Source organism: Triticum aestivum, chromosome 6D, assembly GCF_018294505.1.
Source record: "Triticum aestivum cultivar Chinese Spring chromosome 6D, IWGSC CS RefSeq v2.1, whole genome shotgun sequence".
NCBI classification, from domain to species: domain Eukaryota; kingdom Viridiplantae; phylum Streptophyta; class Magnoliopsida; order Poales; family Poaceae; genus Triticum; species Triticum aestivum.
The window spans coordinates 33,689,892-33,705,431 of record NC_057811.1 but is presented as its reverse complement, the minus strand read 5'-3'; the positions used below and the strand labels follow the sequence as shown (position 1 = coordinate 33,705,431).

General features: G+C 42.1%; 3 protein-coding genes across 3 annotated transcripts; 1 reads left to right on the top strand and 2 right to left on the bottom strand.

Annotated features, from left to right (window-relative positions):
• The first annotated feature begins 6,221 nt into the window (after window positions 1-6,221).
• LOC123140934 (F-box/kelch-repeat protein At3g61590-like) lies at window positions 6,222-8,183 on the top strand. The gene is made up of 2 exons (XM_044560197.1): window positions 6,222-7,442; window positions 7,976-8,183. Exons 1-2 carry the CDS (start codon window positions 6,344-6,346, stop codon window positions 8,026-8,028), a joined length of 1,152 nt encoding a protein of 383 aa, XP_044416132.1. The 5' UTR covers window positions 6,222-6,343; the 3' UTR covers window positions 8,029-8,183.
• A 3,709-nt stretch (window positions 8,184-11,892) lies between these two features.
• Window positions 11,893-12,336, bottom strand: LOC123140933 (uncharacterized). The gene is made up of 2 exons (XM_044560196.1): window positions 12,065-12,336; window positions 11,893-11,900 (listed from the first exon to the last, which is right to left on the bottom strand). Exons 1-2 carry the CDS (start codon window positions 12,324-12,326, stop codon window positions 11,893-11,895), a joined length of 270 nt encoding a protein of 89 aa, XP_044416131.1. The 5' UTR covers window positions 12,327-12,336.
• Window positions 12,337-13,687: 1,351 nt separating this feature from the next.
• On the bottom strand, window positions 13,688-14,737 carry LOC123140931 (uncharacterized). The gene is made up of 2 exons (XM_044560195.1): window positions 14,275-14,737; window positions 13,688-14,122 (listed from the first exon to the last, which is right to left on the bottom strand). The coding sequence occupies exons 1-2, from the start codon at window positions 14,540-14,542 to the stop codon at window positions 14,067-14,069; spliced, it is 324 nt and encodes a 107-aa protein (XP_044416130.1). The 5' UTR covers window positions 14,543-14,737; the 3' UTR covers window positions 13,688-14,066.
• Window positions 14,738-15,540: the final 803 nt, after the last annotated feature.

The window sequence follows — 15,540 nt, the reverse complement described above, 5'->3', positions numbered from 1 at the left end:
TGAGGACTCACACATTTTTTTTAATGGATGGCTATGCAAAGAGGCACTCGCTGGTAGGCCGCGGTGGTATTTTTTTAATTTCTTTTTAAGATGAAGGTGAGGATTTTTTTCTGAGATATTTTGCTATTTTTTTTAAATAATACATTTTTTATTAATTTTCATAAATATTACGCTGGATAAAAAAATTTCAAAAAAATACACCGTCGGCCATATCTAGCGCTTAAAAATCTTTCTTCTTTCTCCGTCACTAGATTCCGGTTAAAAGGCTTTTGTTTGTATTCTAGCTTAGCTTAGCTCTCTCTATTCTTTGCCTAGTCGGCCCACAGCAGGCCGATTGGATTCCCTGTCGGCCCACTGTGGGCCGATTGAAGCTAATTGGCTTGTTGTGGGCTAATTATTTTTATAAAAAAAGTAGGCATAACAAATATATGTTTAAAAAATGTTAATCATGTAATTAAAATTTAAACGTGTATAAAAAAATGTTCCTGATGTATACAAAAAATGTACAATATATATGCAAAAAAGTTGACATAAAAAATATGTTTTAAAAAGTGTTAAGCATGTATTTAAAAATTGTTAAATGTGTGTATAAAAAATGTTTCTTATCTATTCAAAAAATATAGAATGTGTATGAAAAAAAGTTGACACCAAAAAAATACGTTTGAAAAAAAGTAGGCATCACTAGTGCTTTTCATTCGTTATAGTGTAGCATGCGATGTAGCTTGAGCTATGGTAATCTACATATCAAAGGGAGATGTAGCAACTGGATCTATGGTAATCTGCATATCCAGTGTTTTCACGTCCCACGCGGCAACTTACGTAACGTAGTGGCCGGAGTCTTCCCCTCACATTACGGGCAATATGGCAGCGTCCCCAACTGCGGCAATCAGCACATGCAAGCGCAAGCAAGTCGTACACACACCCACATCATGTCCTCCAGTTCTTCCTTCAAGTTGTACATGGTCTGGGCCCGCTTGCAGCAACACTGTTTTGTCTGGTCACGCGTGATGATTGCATCCGCATGATCAGGTGGCGTGTGAGGAGGTTTGCGTCAGACAAAAAATCAATCGGTTAAGAAAACGTTTTCCAAATTGGTGATGTTCCTCTTCAATGTCTTTCTTGTAGAAAATTGTTTCGTTTGCCACATAGTATCATTGAAAGCTCCAATCGTAAGCCAAGGGCCATTTTCCTCATCTTCGATTCATTTCAACAGTTCCCACATATGATGCCTTTCATGAGATTTAATTATGTTCACTATAAACAAAAGTACCCCGCCACTTAGGGCTATAGGGATTGAGCCGGATCAAAACATCAATATAAACCGGGCTAACGGTAAGCTCTTTTATTTCCACACTATGATCATGGAAGAGAGTAATGCCTTTTTCATGGTTGCCTTGCACGATACATATTTTGAGGCCTAGTCTCCATCGCAAATTTATTGACATACCTATTGCTTTGTCGCGTTTCTTAGACGGAGACTATCTTAGGCTTGTAAGTATGCACGAGGCGTACCAGTTCTTGAACTGTTCGAGGCTGCCTGAGGCCCCACACGGTTTCAACTTAGCAGCGTCATGACTCCTGACTCGTATCAACTACTTATGTATATAATAATGGAAATGATGAAATTGTAAACGACTTTGTAGTATGTTCGAGTCAGGATAACGGCAAGCGGACGCGAGACGGTTCATGTCAGGAAGCGGGATTTTATTTGGACAAAAGGTACTTTCAACTTGGAACGAGCATGAATCAACCAGTCTAGTTTTGTATGATCCAAGGAGCAAATGATCTTTTCGTAGTTATGTTGCGTTCAACGGTATGTGTGGACTTGGGCCTTGGGTAAACTAAGCGTGACGTGCATGTTGTGAATTACAACAATGTTACTGTATCTGTGATTGTTGTTCAATGGCAACACACGAGCAGACTAGCTAGCCTTACAAATATGGGACCGGCTACCTGTCAGTTTACTCAAAACAGATTTTGGGTCAGTCGACTGACCCAAAATTTGTTTCAGTCGAGTCCACATCAGACACTCGCTATCGCAATGCATATATCCAGTTGGTCCATAGTTAATTAGTTTATCCACCTGCAATTGACGTGAGCTGGCATGCATTTCAAATGGCCATGCATGTATACATTTCAGCACATCACTAACGCTACTTTTTTGGGGTATCAATAACGCTGCTGCAATTGAATCACCGCCATCAGCGTGATGGATGCATGCAACACGGGCCCGCAAATATCAGATGTACATATTCATGTTTGGTTCATACTCCCTCCGTCCGCGAATAAGTGTACATCTAGCTTTTGTTCTAAGTCAAAGTTTTAAAACTTTGATCAACTTTATAAAAAAAAGTAGTATCATGTATGACATAAAATTGATATATTATGAAAGTACATTTGAAAACGAATCTAATGATACTAATTTAGTGTCATAAACGCTGCTACTTTTTCTTATAAAGTTGGTCAAAGTTTTAAAACTTTGACTTAGGATAAAACCTAGATGTACACTTATTCACGGACGGAGGGAGTAGTTAGTATTTTCCCACACTATTTTACTCAGTAAGATTCTTGTTGTGGAAAATAAGGCCACGTGTCATACACAAAAAATATATGGAAAATTTCTTATAGGCAAGTCAAAGTGTGGCTAACAATTTAAGCGCCTAACCTAAGGCAAGTTCGGCTAAATTGGTGTGGCAAACTATGAGACGGCTACCGGTTTTAACTAGCATGATTTAAATTACTACGAGTTGTAAACCTGATAACCAAAAGTAGAAAAGAGGAGGTCACCTCAAACTGTAATAGTTGTGCTGCTGTCACCTTATAAAATATATGAATAAAAATAGTGGCATCGGTCTTACCTTAGAAACATATAAATCAAATAATGACAAATTTGCATATTTATACAAAAATTGCATTTTTTATAATATACAAGAATAAGTATATAATGTTGAAAGTTTCGCAAAAAGAAGTTTCCTAAGAAGGAATAATTTAGTTGATTTTGTATTATCATTAAAAAGAAAGAAAAATACAAAAAAAAAATCAAATATTGACAAAACTTACACATATTTACATAGAAGGGTTTCGCAAAAACAAAATTGCACACATTTTACACATAAATTGCGCTTTTTACAATACGAAAGAATACGAAAGAATAACCATATAATAGTGGAACGATATTGGTATTACCGTTAAAGAAATAAAATGAAATAAAATTAAAACTAAAATGAAAACAAAGCAATGAATCTTTCTAGGGAGAATAAAACCCTTTAAGAAGAAAGAAAATAAAAATAAAAAATTAATGAAATTTTCTAGGGAAGATTAAAACCTTTTAAGACAAAAGAAAAATAAAAATAAAAATAAAAAACAAAATAATGAAGTTTTCTAGGGAAGAATGAAACACTTTAAGAAGAAAGAAAATAAACTAAACAAAAACTAAATAATGAATTTTTCTATAGAATAATGAAACCCTTTAAGAAAAAAAATTAAAAAAACAAAACTAAAACAAAATATTGAAGTTTTCTATGTAAGAATGAAACCCTTTAAGAAAAAATAAAACAATCAAACTAAAACCAAATAATGAAGTTTTCTATGTAAGAATGAAACCCTTTAAGAAGAAAGAAAATATAAAAAGAAAAAAAAAAGAAAAAAAGTAAAATTTTCTAGGGGAAAATGAAACCCTTTAATTTTTGGAAATATGCAAAGCTTGCGTATCATTCATTGATACGTAGAAGAGAAATTACAAAGACATGCAAGAGGAAAAGAGAAAAGCACCACACAAGGTGTGGGAACAACAAGAAGAGATACAACACAGGAGAGAACTCTCCTAGCTCAAACTCCGGCAGACAAGCCAAAGATACGAGATATAAAGGCATCTAGGTCACGCTGTGACCAACGCTGGGCACCATCGTCACACTGTCGCGCCTCCAGGACGAACCGGATTAACGTACCTCCCACCTATGTGCCTAGAGGATCGGCAAGTGGGGTGCAGGACCCGGACTTAAAGGAGAAGCCATAGAGAGAGCGCCGTCGAGGCCGTACATAGCGCCCCGGATGCTCACGCCAAGAGGAGCATCCCGGACCAGCAAAGCGTCCAAAGTCTCCAAAGCCAACACCGAACACACCACGAGCAGCAAAACAACGCCTTCATGAAGGATACAACGCCGAGACGCCGCCGCTATCCGATCTAGTGAACCAAATCTGGGGTTTCCCCTGATACTCGCGTAGGGGCGCGGGGAAGAGGCCATGACAGCACCTCCAAGAACGAAACGACACCCGTAGGTGTCGCTGCCGCCAGCATCGGCGAGCCGAGCAAGGCTTTCGCCCCGGCCAAATTCCGCACAATCCCAAAGGTTCCATAGGATTCAGGGACAAGGCTGCCAAAGCAGGCCAAGACCACAACCACTCGGAGAAGAGCCGCACCACTCACCGAGGAAGATGACGTTGTGCGCCGCTGGATGCACCACCGTAGACGAGATGGAGCGCAGGGGGGGGGGGGAGAGGGAGGGGACGCGCTGCGCCAGGGCAGCCGGTGACGACGGCAGGGAGGGACTATGGAGGCGGCGCCAGATCTGACACTGGACGAAAGCCGCCGGGACGGCCACCATGGGGCGCGGAGGGGGGGGGGGGAGCCACCGGATCCTCGACCAGGACAAGCGCCGCCGGCCGCCAGGCCGCCGGGAGGGGCGCCGATGAACCATCAGGAGGCGCCGCCAGCCGCCGCCGCCACAGAGGGAGACCCCGCCGCCGCCGCCACGGCGTGGGCTTCGCCCGGTGGTGGCCTCCGGCGGCGGTGAGGGGGGTAGCTGGAGGAGGGGGCCGGCGATGGCGCGGTTGGGGGCTGCCGCCCGTGTCGCCTGGGGTAGGCGACGCGGGGGCCGAGGTTTTTTTTTCAAGTAATGAAGCCCTTTAAGAAGAAAGAAAATTTAAAAATAACTTGCATACAAGTGTGCTTTGAAATTGCACTTTCGTAATATGCAAAAAATAAGCATATAGAGTGCAATTTTTCATATCTACTGTAATTTACACACAAGGTGTATCATACTTGCGTGTATACTTACTTTCAAACACAAAAATAAAAATATTTTTTCTAAGAAGAAATCAAGTATAGTGGCATTGGTACCACCCTTTAAGAAGAAAAAAAGTAAAAATAACAATGATACAACTTGCACACAATTTAGACCTAAATTGCAATTTTTTAGTTATGTAAGAATAAATATATGATAGTGAATTTTACATAAAAACAAAGTTTTTGAACAAGGAACGAATTAGTGGCATTGGTATCGTCCTTAAAAACAGGAAATGAACTAAAAACTAAACATTATAAAACGAATAAAGTTTTTTAGGAGAGAGTAAATTAGTGACATTTGTATTACTCTTAAGAATAAAGGAAAAAAAACCTGCACACAACATTGCAGTGAAATTGCACTTTTTATAATAAGCAGTGAATACACATATAATAATGCAGCTTTAGCAGTCTAGTCTAATTTTTGTGTAATTTTTTTTACTCTCAAAAAACATTTACACAAAAATTGTATAGTACTTTCATGCATACATACACATAATAATAATAAATGTATTTAATTAGAAAGAAATTAGCAGAAAACAATTAGCATTGTTATTACCCTTAGGGAATAAGGAAACAAACTAATTTTCCACACAATTAGCACAAAAAATGCACTTTTTATAATCTAAAGAATAAATAAATAAATATATATATATATAAGAGTGAAGTTTCCATATTCTAATGTAATTTCTACATGTATTACTTGCACGTATACATTTACACACAGTCAACATCCGAAAATACATATAAAGAAAAAAACTCAACTGAGAAATAAATAAAATAAAAAAATACACATATAGGAAACAAAAGCAACCCATGAAAAGGCGCATAAACACACCAAAATTCAGCTCAAGAAGGAAATCGACTGACCCAAAATAGGGTCAATCGGATCCAAACAGCCTGGTACACCAGCAAAACGTGACAGAGAAAAGAAAAACTATCCAAATCCTAAAGCACAGTCCAATGGCCAGAAAATCGACTGACCACAAAATTCAAATTCAGTTGACTGGAATCTAGCTAAAGTACAAATATAACAAAGGGTGTGATGTTTTGGCTCTGGGATTGTAATCATAATGGAAATAGTTTAGAATGAAATAGAAGTACCCTAAAAAAATGAAATAGAACTGATTTTTGTTTTTCTAAAGGAAAAACTTCAATCGCACTGCAGCTTCATTTTTTTTGTGTGTGGAAGGATAGTTTTGGGCTTCAATCGCGCAGGCCTCTGCACTTTCACTTTCCCCATTGCGGCTGCACCCCACCCTAGACTCCGCCGCCGCCTCCATGAGCGCCATGGCGGCCGCCCTCCACCGCCGCCCCCGCTCCCTCCCGCCTCTGGAAGACGAGGATCTGCTCTCCGAGATCCTCCTCCGCCTCCCTCCGCAGCCGTCCTCCCTCCCCCGCGCCTCCGCCGTCTGCAAGCGCTGGCGCCGCCTCGTCTCCGACCGCGGCTTCCTCCGCCGCTACCGCCGACACCACCGCCGCAGCCCTCCTCTCCTCGGTTTCTTCCGCAACGACCTGCGAGGCATCTCCTACACGCCTACCATGGAGGCCCCCGATCGTATCCCCGCCGGACGCTTCTCCTTGCATCTGTACGACAGCCGCGCCAGAATCCTCAGCTGCCGCCATGGACTCCTGCTCGTCGCCCGCTCATCGCGAACCAAGTTCCTGGTGTGGAACCCCGTCACCCGCGACCAGCACAGGCTTGTCGCGCCACCGGCGTTCGACACCTACGCAGCTCAGGTGGACGGGGCGGTGCTCCGGGCTGCTGGAGACGCCCACCACTTCCAGGTGGTATTGGTAAGCTACCAACAGAAACAAGTGATCGCCTGCATTTACTCCTCGGAGACTGGTGTATGGAGTGATCTCATGCCAACATCAGTTCAACGCACGGCCGTGGGTTGTCAAGGCATGCCTGCTGTGTTGATCGGGGATTCCCTTTACTTGCTGCTCTCTGACGGTGGTATAACTGTAATTCTTGAGGTTGATTTGAATAGGCAGAGCCTAGCTTTGATACAGGTGCCACTGTGTATGCTTGCCTATGGTCATTATAGGGACTTTGTGACAGTTATGCGAGCAGAGGGTGGCGGGCTGGGTTTACTCTGCAAGAAAGGCTTCACCGCCAAATTATGGAAGAGGAATGCTGGTTGTGATGGTGTTGCTTCGTGGGTGCTGGGAAGAACTATTAGACTGGACAAGCTACTTTCCCTGAATTTAGAGATAAAGATACAGAGGATAGCGTATGCCGAGGAAAATAATGTGGCTTTCTTGCGGACAGTTTCCGGTATCTTCATGGTCCAGCTTGAGTCATTGCAGTTCAGTAAACTTCCTGAAAACAACAACTGTGCTATCTGTTATCCATTAGAAAGTGTCTATGCTGCAGGTAAAACCATGTCTTCAAACTCTGGTTATAACAAATCCATGTTGATTTTCGATAATTAGTTGATGGAGTATGCCGTTCTTGTGTTAAGATAACCATTTTAAGTAGTGTCATATTACTTGTTTCTTTTGCTGCCTGATGACCTCTTCAACACATAGCGAATTAGTTCTGCAGTGCTTCCGTTGTGATGCTTGCGTGGTAGCTTTTTGTTTGATGGTTATGGTCTGGAGTCACATCTGTTGCTGGTTATGTAACAATTGAACTAAATTTCACTGTTTGCCTTTTGACATATTCAAGAATTGTATATTGGTAGTGTTAGTGATGTGGTACATGTTTCTGTCATGTTGAAAACAACTGCATGTGAATATTCTTTAAATTTGACTGGCTGTTTGGTTTTGTTTACCTTCCTAATGCTGTATCAGAACTGAGTTTTTTTCGAGATTACAGTTGTGAGTTATGTAAATATCTTCCTAATGTTGTATCTATTTAGCTCTCCATTAGAATGTTATTGGTTGTTTGACTTTTTATAATTGTAGAAACAAGCATTGGTGGTGGACATGGTGGAGCTGATCAAGATATGCTAGTATGATGCACTGGTTGAGCAGGAAACCTTATCTTCTGAATGTATGATGAGGTATCTGAAGTTCTGAATGTAGGGGAACGCAGCAGAAAACAAAAATTTCCGACCTACGCACCAGCCCAGGACCACTATGGAGACTGCATACATGGTTTGATCTTTTTCGTTACCGACTCGTAGCGCAGCGGGAAGTAGAGTCGATGACGATCGGCGGTGCAGATCCCCGCAGCTAGGATTTACAACCTCCCAACCGCGAGGATGTATACCCTCATCTGCTCCTCAGACAGCCCTCCAGGAGGCGGTCGAACAGCCCCCCGGACGGTGTCGCGGACAGCCCTTCGGGAGGACCTTCGAAACTCGAACGGTCACTCGGACAGCCCTTCGGGAGGACCTTCGAAACTCGGACGGTCACACGGACAGCCCTTCGGGAGGCACTGACGAACTAAGACCGAAACTACGATCTCTCTACAGAGTTGCACACATACGGTGTCATCTATCCGGCAGGGCTTCGCCGTCCAGAACTAGTTCCTGCCGGAACCCAGACAGCCTTACGGCTCTATGAAACTCTTTTCGTGGGAGGGAGAGAAGAAGCCAGATAATGCATGGCATGTGTATGAGAGCAAGGGATGAGTGTGGAGGGCTGCCCCTCCACCTCTATTTATAGGAAATCCCAAGGGGGTAGGGCAGTTTCACAAAAAACCCAAAATGCACATGAATGAAGTCCTTCCACAAGGACCTAGGAGTGAAACCAAGGAACAAGAGGGTCCCCAAGGGGGGATACCCCATGTGGCCGGCCACACCCCCATGAGGGGCCCAAAAAATGGCTCCTATCCATCCATGTCATCCCCAAGATCTTTTGGAGCAAAGCCCCAAAAGGTGGCTTTCCATAAAGTAACCATAAAGCTGATTTTCACTATTCACGACGACATTTTTCAGCGTCTGATCGAACTGAAAATATTTATGTGGGCTAAGAACATTTCCAGTACCCACTAAAATGATTTTCAACGCGTTCCGAAACAATTCCGGTTTTAGTGATTTTCATCTGCGAAACGCATCTGAAGTGGCTCCGGCAGCTCCGGAACATTTCCGGTTTTTATCTCAGAAAATTCCAAAAAGCTTCCAGAATGATTCTGGCATCCTCCAAGAATTATCAGGCATGTGCCGAAACCAATTTGACTTAATGGTGTATCCCAAAACAACTTTTCGGTATCATCCAAACTTATCCGATGACCTCTCTCTGCGGTACGATTCCGCTGTCCGAAACTTTTCGGTGTCCGAAACTTTTTCGGTGATTTTCTCTCAGACTCCCTGTCTAGTATTCAGCAGATAGATGACCCTTAAGCGTGTGACCCTATAGGTTCGGTGAAGTATAGACATGACCCGGAACCCCTTTCGATCAATGATCAACATCGGAGCCGTGGACACCCATATTGACCCCTATACCCACACGAATAAATATTCCAGTGAACCTCCAGTTGCCGTGTGCTATTCCTGTTGCTTCGCGATATGTTACAAATACCCGAGGTGAGACATGTTGGCATTCCCGTGAATCAACAACTTGTCCACTATGCTAGTTACCTCGTTACCGGTATTGTTCTCTTTTCTCGTTATCGTGTTCCGGCATCCCCGTGATCAAATCACAAAGTGTCTGGCCAGACGATGATGGATACCGTAACACCGAGAGGGCCCAGAGATATCTCTCCATTGTCGGAGGAGCAAATCCCAATCTTGAGCTATCAAGTTACTTGACACACTTTTCCATGAACCCGTAAGCCGCCGTAATAGCCACCCATTTACGGATGACGTTTAACAAACCCCAAAGTTCATGAAGCAAGCATGAAGAAACTCGATACTCTCATGGTCTAAGGAATCATGCAAACGTTAACCATCTCTGTGTTATGTACCAATAAACTTGTGACGAATGAATCTCATAGCATAACATTATGCCGGGTCGATTCAACACAAATGTTCTCTTAACATTATGCCCTCAAGGTTGCTGACATAGACATGCCCATGATCAGGAAAACATAACCATCATGCAACACTTGAGCTAGTCTTAGAGGCCAGACTAGGAATACATTTTACCGTTTATTATTCCACACGTGCATATGAGTCTTCCTCCGAGCCTCATGGTTATTGCAGACTCGAGAACCATAGCAGTTATAGCATGGAACATAAATATAATTATGAACTCGGAGATAAATAATATCATTTATTATTGCCTCTAGGGCATATCTCCTACACTGAACTGTTCTTTCAAAACCATGTATTTTTTCCCTTTTTATTGCCATTCCTCAAGTACTAAATTGCACAAGAGGGTTGTAAGCTTTTCTCTACAATCTTTTGCTTAATTGTTCCCCACGTAGCCACTTCCCATCACGCTTTCATGGCAGGCTGCGTCGTGTTTCTTTTCTCCATGCCCTGCTTCCTCATCCCTTCCTCAGCAGCTCTCCATTCTCTTCCTCATGCCTTCACCCACTTGCATTTTCTTTTATTTGCTGATGTTTTAGCCCCTCCACTGGATATCCTCTTCGCTCGCCTCTCCCTTCGATCCAGCTGCTTTGCTTTCAGTTTACCTCCTCCTTGGTACTCCCCATATCCCCTCTAGCAGTGCTGATTTTTCTCCCTCTAGCTCCTCAGATGACTGATGAATTGATACATTTCCACCTTTTGTTTAAAATTCCTTTCCTACCCGGTTATAGATTATAATGGTGTCATGTTAAGTGGTAGCAGAATGAAATACATCCTGTTTCATTTTTTTTTTGTTATAATTTTACCACTTCCTACATTGCCTTATGTGTTTTTTGTGGTTATGGATCCATCAGGTTGTAGTGTGATTTATATGTTCTTCCTCCGCGTCAATGGCTGACAACTAACTATACCTGAGCATACTTCATTTATATGAGCCTATCGCAATGCCATTTCACATTGCTGCTTATTTTGGATCATTGTGATACCTAGTGAACTAATTATTGTTACAAAATTTTGAAGAGCATGCCTTTGTGAAATGTTGTACCACTTTTTATCGTTCTACTTGCAGTTAAGTGCAGATTTGTGGACACCTATTCTAGTTTTAGGCCATTTCCTTAAGTATTGTCTCAGCACCTCTCATTGTTAGTTGCATATGCAATCGGAGTCATACAAAATCAGCTGAATGGTATAAAACTTTAACGGCTTTTCCATGAATGCATGATGCAAATTTAGTTTATTGATGTAGTCATTGGCTCATTGCCCTGCAGGTATCTAGAGTTATGTTCTGGTGTCTGAGATGCAGAAGGGGGCAAGGGGCTTGTTTGCTGCAACCCACAAGGAAAATTTGCCCTCTATTTAGGATGCACTAGTCAGCTGTGAAATGGACCTGTATGAATTAGTTGCTTATTTTGATCAACCTGGTTTATATCTAATTTCTGTAATCAATTGGCCAACTGGGCATGAAGACATAATGAGCTTGCTACGATTAATTAGTACCTTTCGGCTGATCTTGCTTTCATTTTGTGTGTTATCATATTTTCACTGTTATCTTTTGATTGTGTTCCATGTTATATTAGGTCAGATGCCCCATTTAGTGTGTTTGTTTTTACCTGGTTCTACTAATGAGTGTTGAGTTCTTTTGCTTTCCCTGAGATTCAGGAAAGGCTTGGATAAGATTGCTAAGGCTTGGAGTACGAAATAAACATGCCACTTTGAGATATGCAAAATTTCACACAAGTGGTGCGCCGACACGCGGAACTCATTTTATTGATTGCTTCGGCAATCACAGCCGTTCAACATCATATGATCCCATGATCTACATGTTCAGCTCTTTATTTTGAAGGTCACTTGGCGTTAGTTATTGCCCCACCTCTTGTTGCACTCAGCTATACAATCCGCAACACTTTATGCATCTGCAAAATAGCCAAGACGAGCACAAGATCCTCAGACCAGATGGTGATTCTTCTTTGTATCAATAGAAAAAAGAGAGCATATTGCCTCGATGCTCAGGAGAATTCATCTACAAACAGAGCAAATGCAATGCAACTATGCAAGTAAGGTGGTCTGTTGGTCTTATAGGTCGGCCCCACCGACTGGTCGCAGACGGAGTCCGTGCTGCAGACCATGATGCATGCAGCGAGGGCGTCCTTGTTGACGCTGTCATAGTTGCCGGCGCAGTCGACATTGCAGAGCCACCAAGGGAGGCTGTGCCTGCACCCATCATGGCACTGCTGGTAACAGAAGGACATGGCGGCCACCTGCTGCTTGGATGGCACTGACATGATCAGGAGCATGATGCACAGGGTGGCAATGGCGGCCGCCCTCTTCTTCACTTCCATCTCCTCTCCTTTCCTCGGACAAGCTATGACAAGAGAAGAGGAAGGGAACTGATGTGGGGGTTTTCAGGTGACTGATGGCTCTCTTACTCAGTCAGAGTGTGGCCTCTTACATATTGGAGTTCCAAGGGCAATACCGATATTTTACCTGGATAATTTTTAGTGTAACACGACAAAGTATTTCAGTATTTTCTAGCACATCAAATGATCCACAATTTCAGGTTTGGTTGTTCTGTAGCCAGTTTTGCCATGGTATCAATTTCCTGAACAAGATGATGCCCACTGCCAATTACTAGCCCCTAGTGGAGCACCTGAAAATAACCTTGGATCTTAAACCGATTAGACAAGCGCATGCTACTCATCTTTCTATTTTCCTTGTGACGAGGCCTGTGCTGATGTAGAAAGAAAACCAAATGCAGGTTTTCATACAATGCTGTTTAGTAGTAGTAAGGGACAGATTGCTATATTAAGTTCCTGGAGATGTGAATTGAATTGAATTTTTGAGATACCTCCTGTGAATTGAATTGGGATACCTCCTGTTAATTGAATTTGCACAATTCTCTTTTTTTTTAACAAAATTTACATCTATTCAGTAGCAATGCCACTGGGATAGTTTTTAATTTTTGAGATATGATGAAGGCTTCGGTGTGTTGGCTAATGTTTGAATTTGAATTATTTGATGAGTTAAATATACAGATGATGTATACACGGGAGTGTGTTCTTCAGTGTGTTGGGTCTTGGGTGTCTGACTGTCGTTGTCATTAAAAAACTATGTATGACACAGGGACATGTTGTTTTGCTCCTCTTGACATGGGGATGGGTTGAATGAATCTTGCACAGTAGAATCTTCTCTTTTGGTTAGTCTGGTAGATATGGAAATTGCTTGTAAGTTGTAATTTTTTTACTGAAATGTAACTATACATATGAATATATCTAGTGTTGGGAAGTTTTCTTACATATTTTCTTAGCATATCTCTCATTGTTATTTTTTTACATTGTCATTGTGTAATCAGATTTTTCTGCTTTCCTACTCCAAAGAACGCATTATATGGCCATTGATCATTTAGCCTCTATTGGAACAGATGTTGCCAAAAACTCCCAAGTTGAAGGTTTGCCTCAAATTACCTTTGGTCTCTGTTTATAATGTTAGTTTTGTCTAATAACTCTGGTGATTTCACGTCGGAACTTTTGGCACAATTTTCAAGATGGTGTAGCTAATGTTTACTGTTTGAGCCATTCAAAACCTACAGATATGACTTCAATGGCTTTCCATGAATGTGTTGTACAGTTTGACTGATGCCATCATTGCCTTGCAGGTATCTAGAGTTACGGCCCAAGATGCAGAAGTGGCTTGTTCGCTTGCTTTGATTAGTTAGTACCTTTCAATTGATCTTGCTTGCCTTCATTATGTATGTGTTCATCTTTTCACTGTTTTCTTTGATTCTGCATCAGATTTCTATTTAGGCCCCATTTTCTGCGTTTGTTCTTGGTGAATGTTTATCTGGTGGATTCAGGGACGGCTCGGATGTGACTGCTGATGTTTGAATTCTTGTAGCATGTGTTAACTTATTACGAAATAAATATGCCACTTTGAGATTTGCAAAAAAAAATTCAGACAAGTGGCACCGACGCACGCGGAACACATTTTATTGATTGGTTCAGCAGTGACAGGCGTTCAACATCATATGATCCCATGATCCACAGTTTCTTCAGCTCTTTATTTTGAAGGTTACTTGGCGTTAATTATTGCCCCCACCTCTTGTTGCACTCAGCTATACAATCCGCAACACCTTGTGCATCTGCAAAATCATCAAGACGAGCACAAGATCATCAGAACAGATGGTGATTTTTTTCATGTCAACAGAAAAAAGAGAGCAGACATCAATGGTCATGAGAAATTCATCTATAAACGAAGCAAATGCAATGCAAGTAAGGGGGTCTGTCGTCTTACAGGCTGGTGCCACCACCGGGCCGCAGACGGAATCCGTGCTGCAGACCATGATGCACGCGGCAAGGGAGTCCTCCCTGTCGCCAACGTCGCAGTTGCCAGCACAGTTGACGTTGCAGAGCCACCAAGGGGTGCTATGCCTGCACCCGGGGTAGCACTGCTGGTAACAGCTGCAGAAGGACATGGTGGACACCCGCTGCTGGGATGGCACTGACATGATGAGGAGCATGCAAAGGGCGGCAATGGTGGCCGCCCTCTTCTTCGCCTCCATCTCTCCTTCGTCGAATGAGAAGAGAAGAGAAAGGGAACTGATTTGGTGGTTCTCTTAGTCAGTTAAGAGTGTCAAGTCTCTTATATATTGGAGTTCCGAGGGCAATATCGACATTTGACCTGGATAGATTGTAGTATAACGCAACAAAGTACTTCAGTATTTTCCAGCAAATTAAATGACCCACAATTTCAGGTTTGGTTGTTTTGTAGCCAGTTTTGCCATGGTATTAATTTCCTCAGCAAGATGGTGCCTACTTGCAATTACTAACCCCTAGTGGAGCACCTAAAAATAACGTTGGATCTTAAACAGATTAGACAAGCTCATGCTGCCCATCTTTCTATTTTCCCTGTGAAGAGACCTGCGGTGAGGGAGAGATTGCTATTTGAAGTGCCTGGAGATGTGAACTGTCTGCCTGGAAAGACATACCCTATGAACTGAATTTGAACAATTCTCTTTCTTCAACAAAATTTGCATATGTTCAGTAGCAACGCCACTGTGATAGTTTATTTCTTTTTCGAGATATGGTGAAGGCTTTGGTCAGTTAGCTAATGTTTGAATTTGAATTCTTTGTTGAGTTGAACATACAGAGAATGTATACATGGGCGTGTGTGCTTCAGTGTGTTGGGTGTGTGATTATTGTCGTCGTTAAGAAACTATGTATGCTACAGGACAATGTTGTCTTGCTCCTCTTCACATGCTCGGGAATGGGGTGGATGAATCTCGCACAGTGGAATCTTCTCTTTTGATTGGTCTGGTAGATACGAGAAATTGCTTGTAAGTACAGATTTTTTCTACTGAAATGTAACTACAAATGAATGTATCTAGTGTTAGGCAGTTTGCTTACATATTATCCTAGCCTATCTCTCATTTCTAGCATATGGCATTGGTTATTGTTTAATCCAAACTGTATGTAGCTTTCTTTGTGACAATCTAATTTCTCAAATTTTAGTATGTAGATGTTTAGCACTAAATATTTAACACATGATCAAATTGGACTT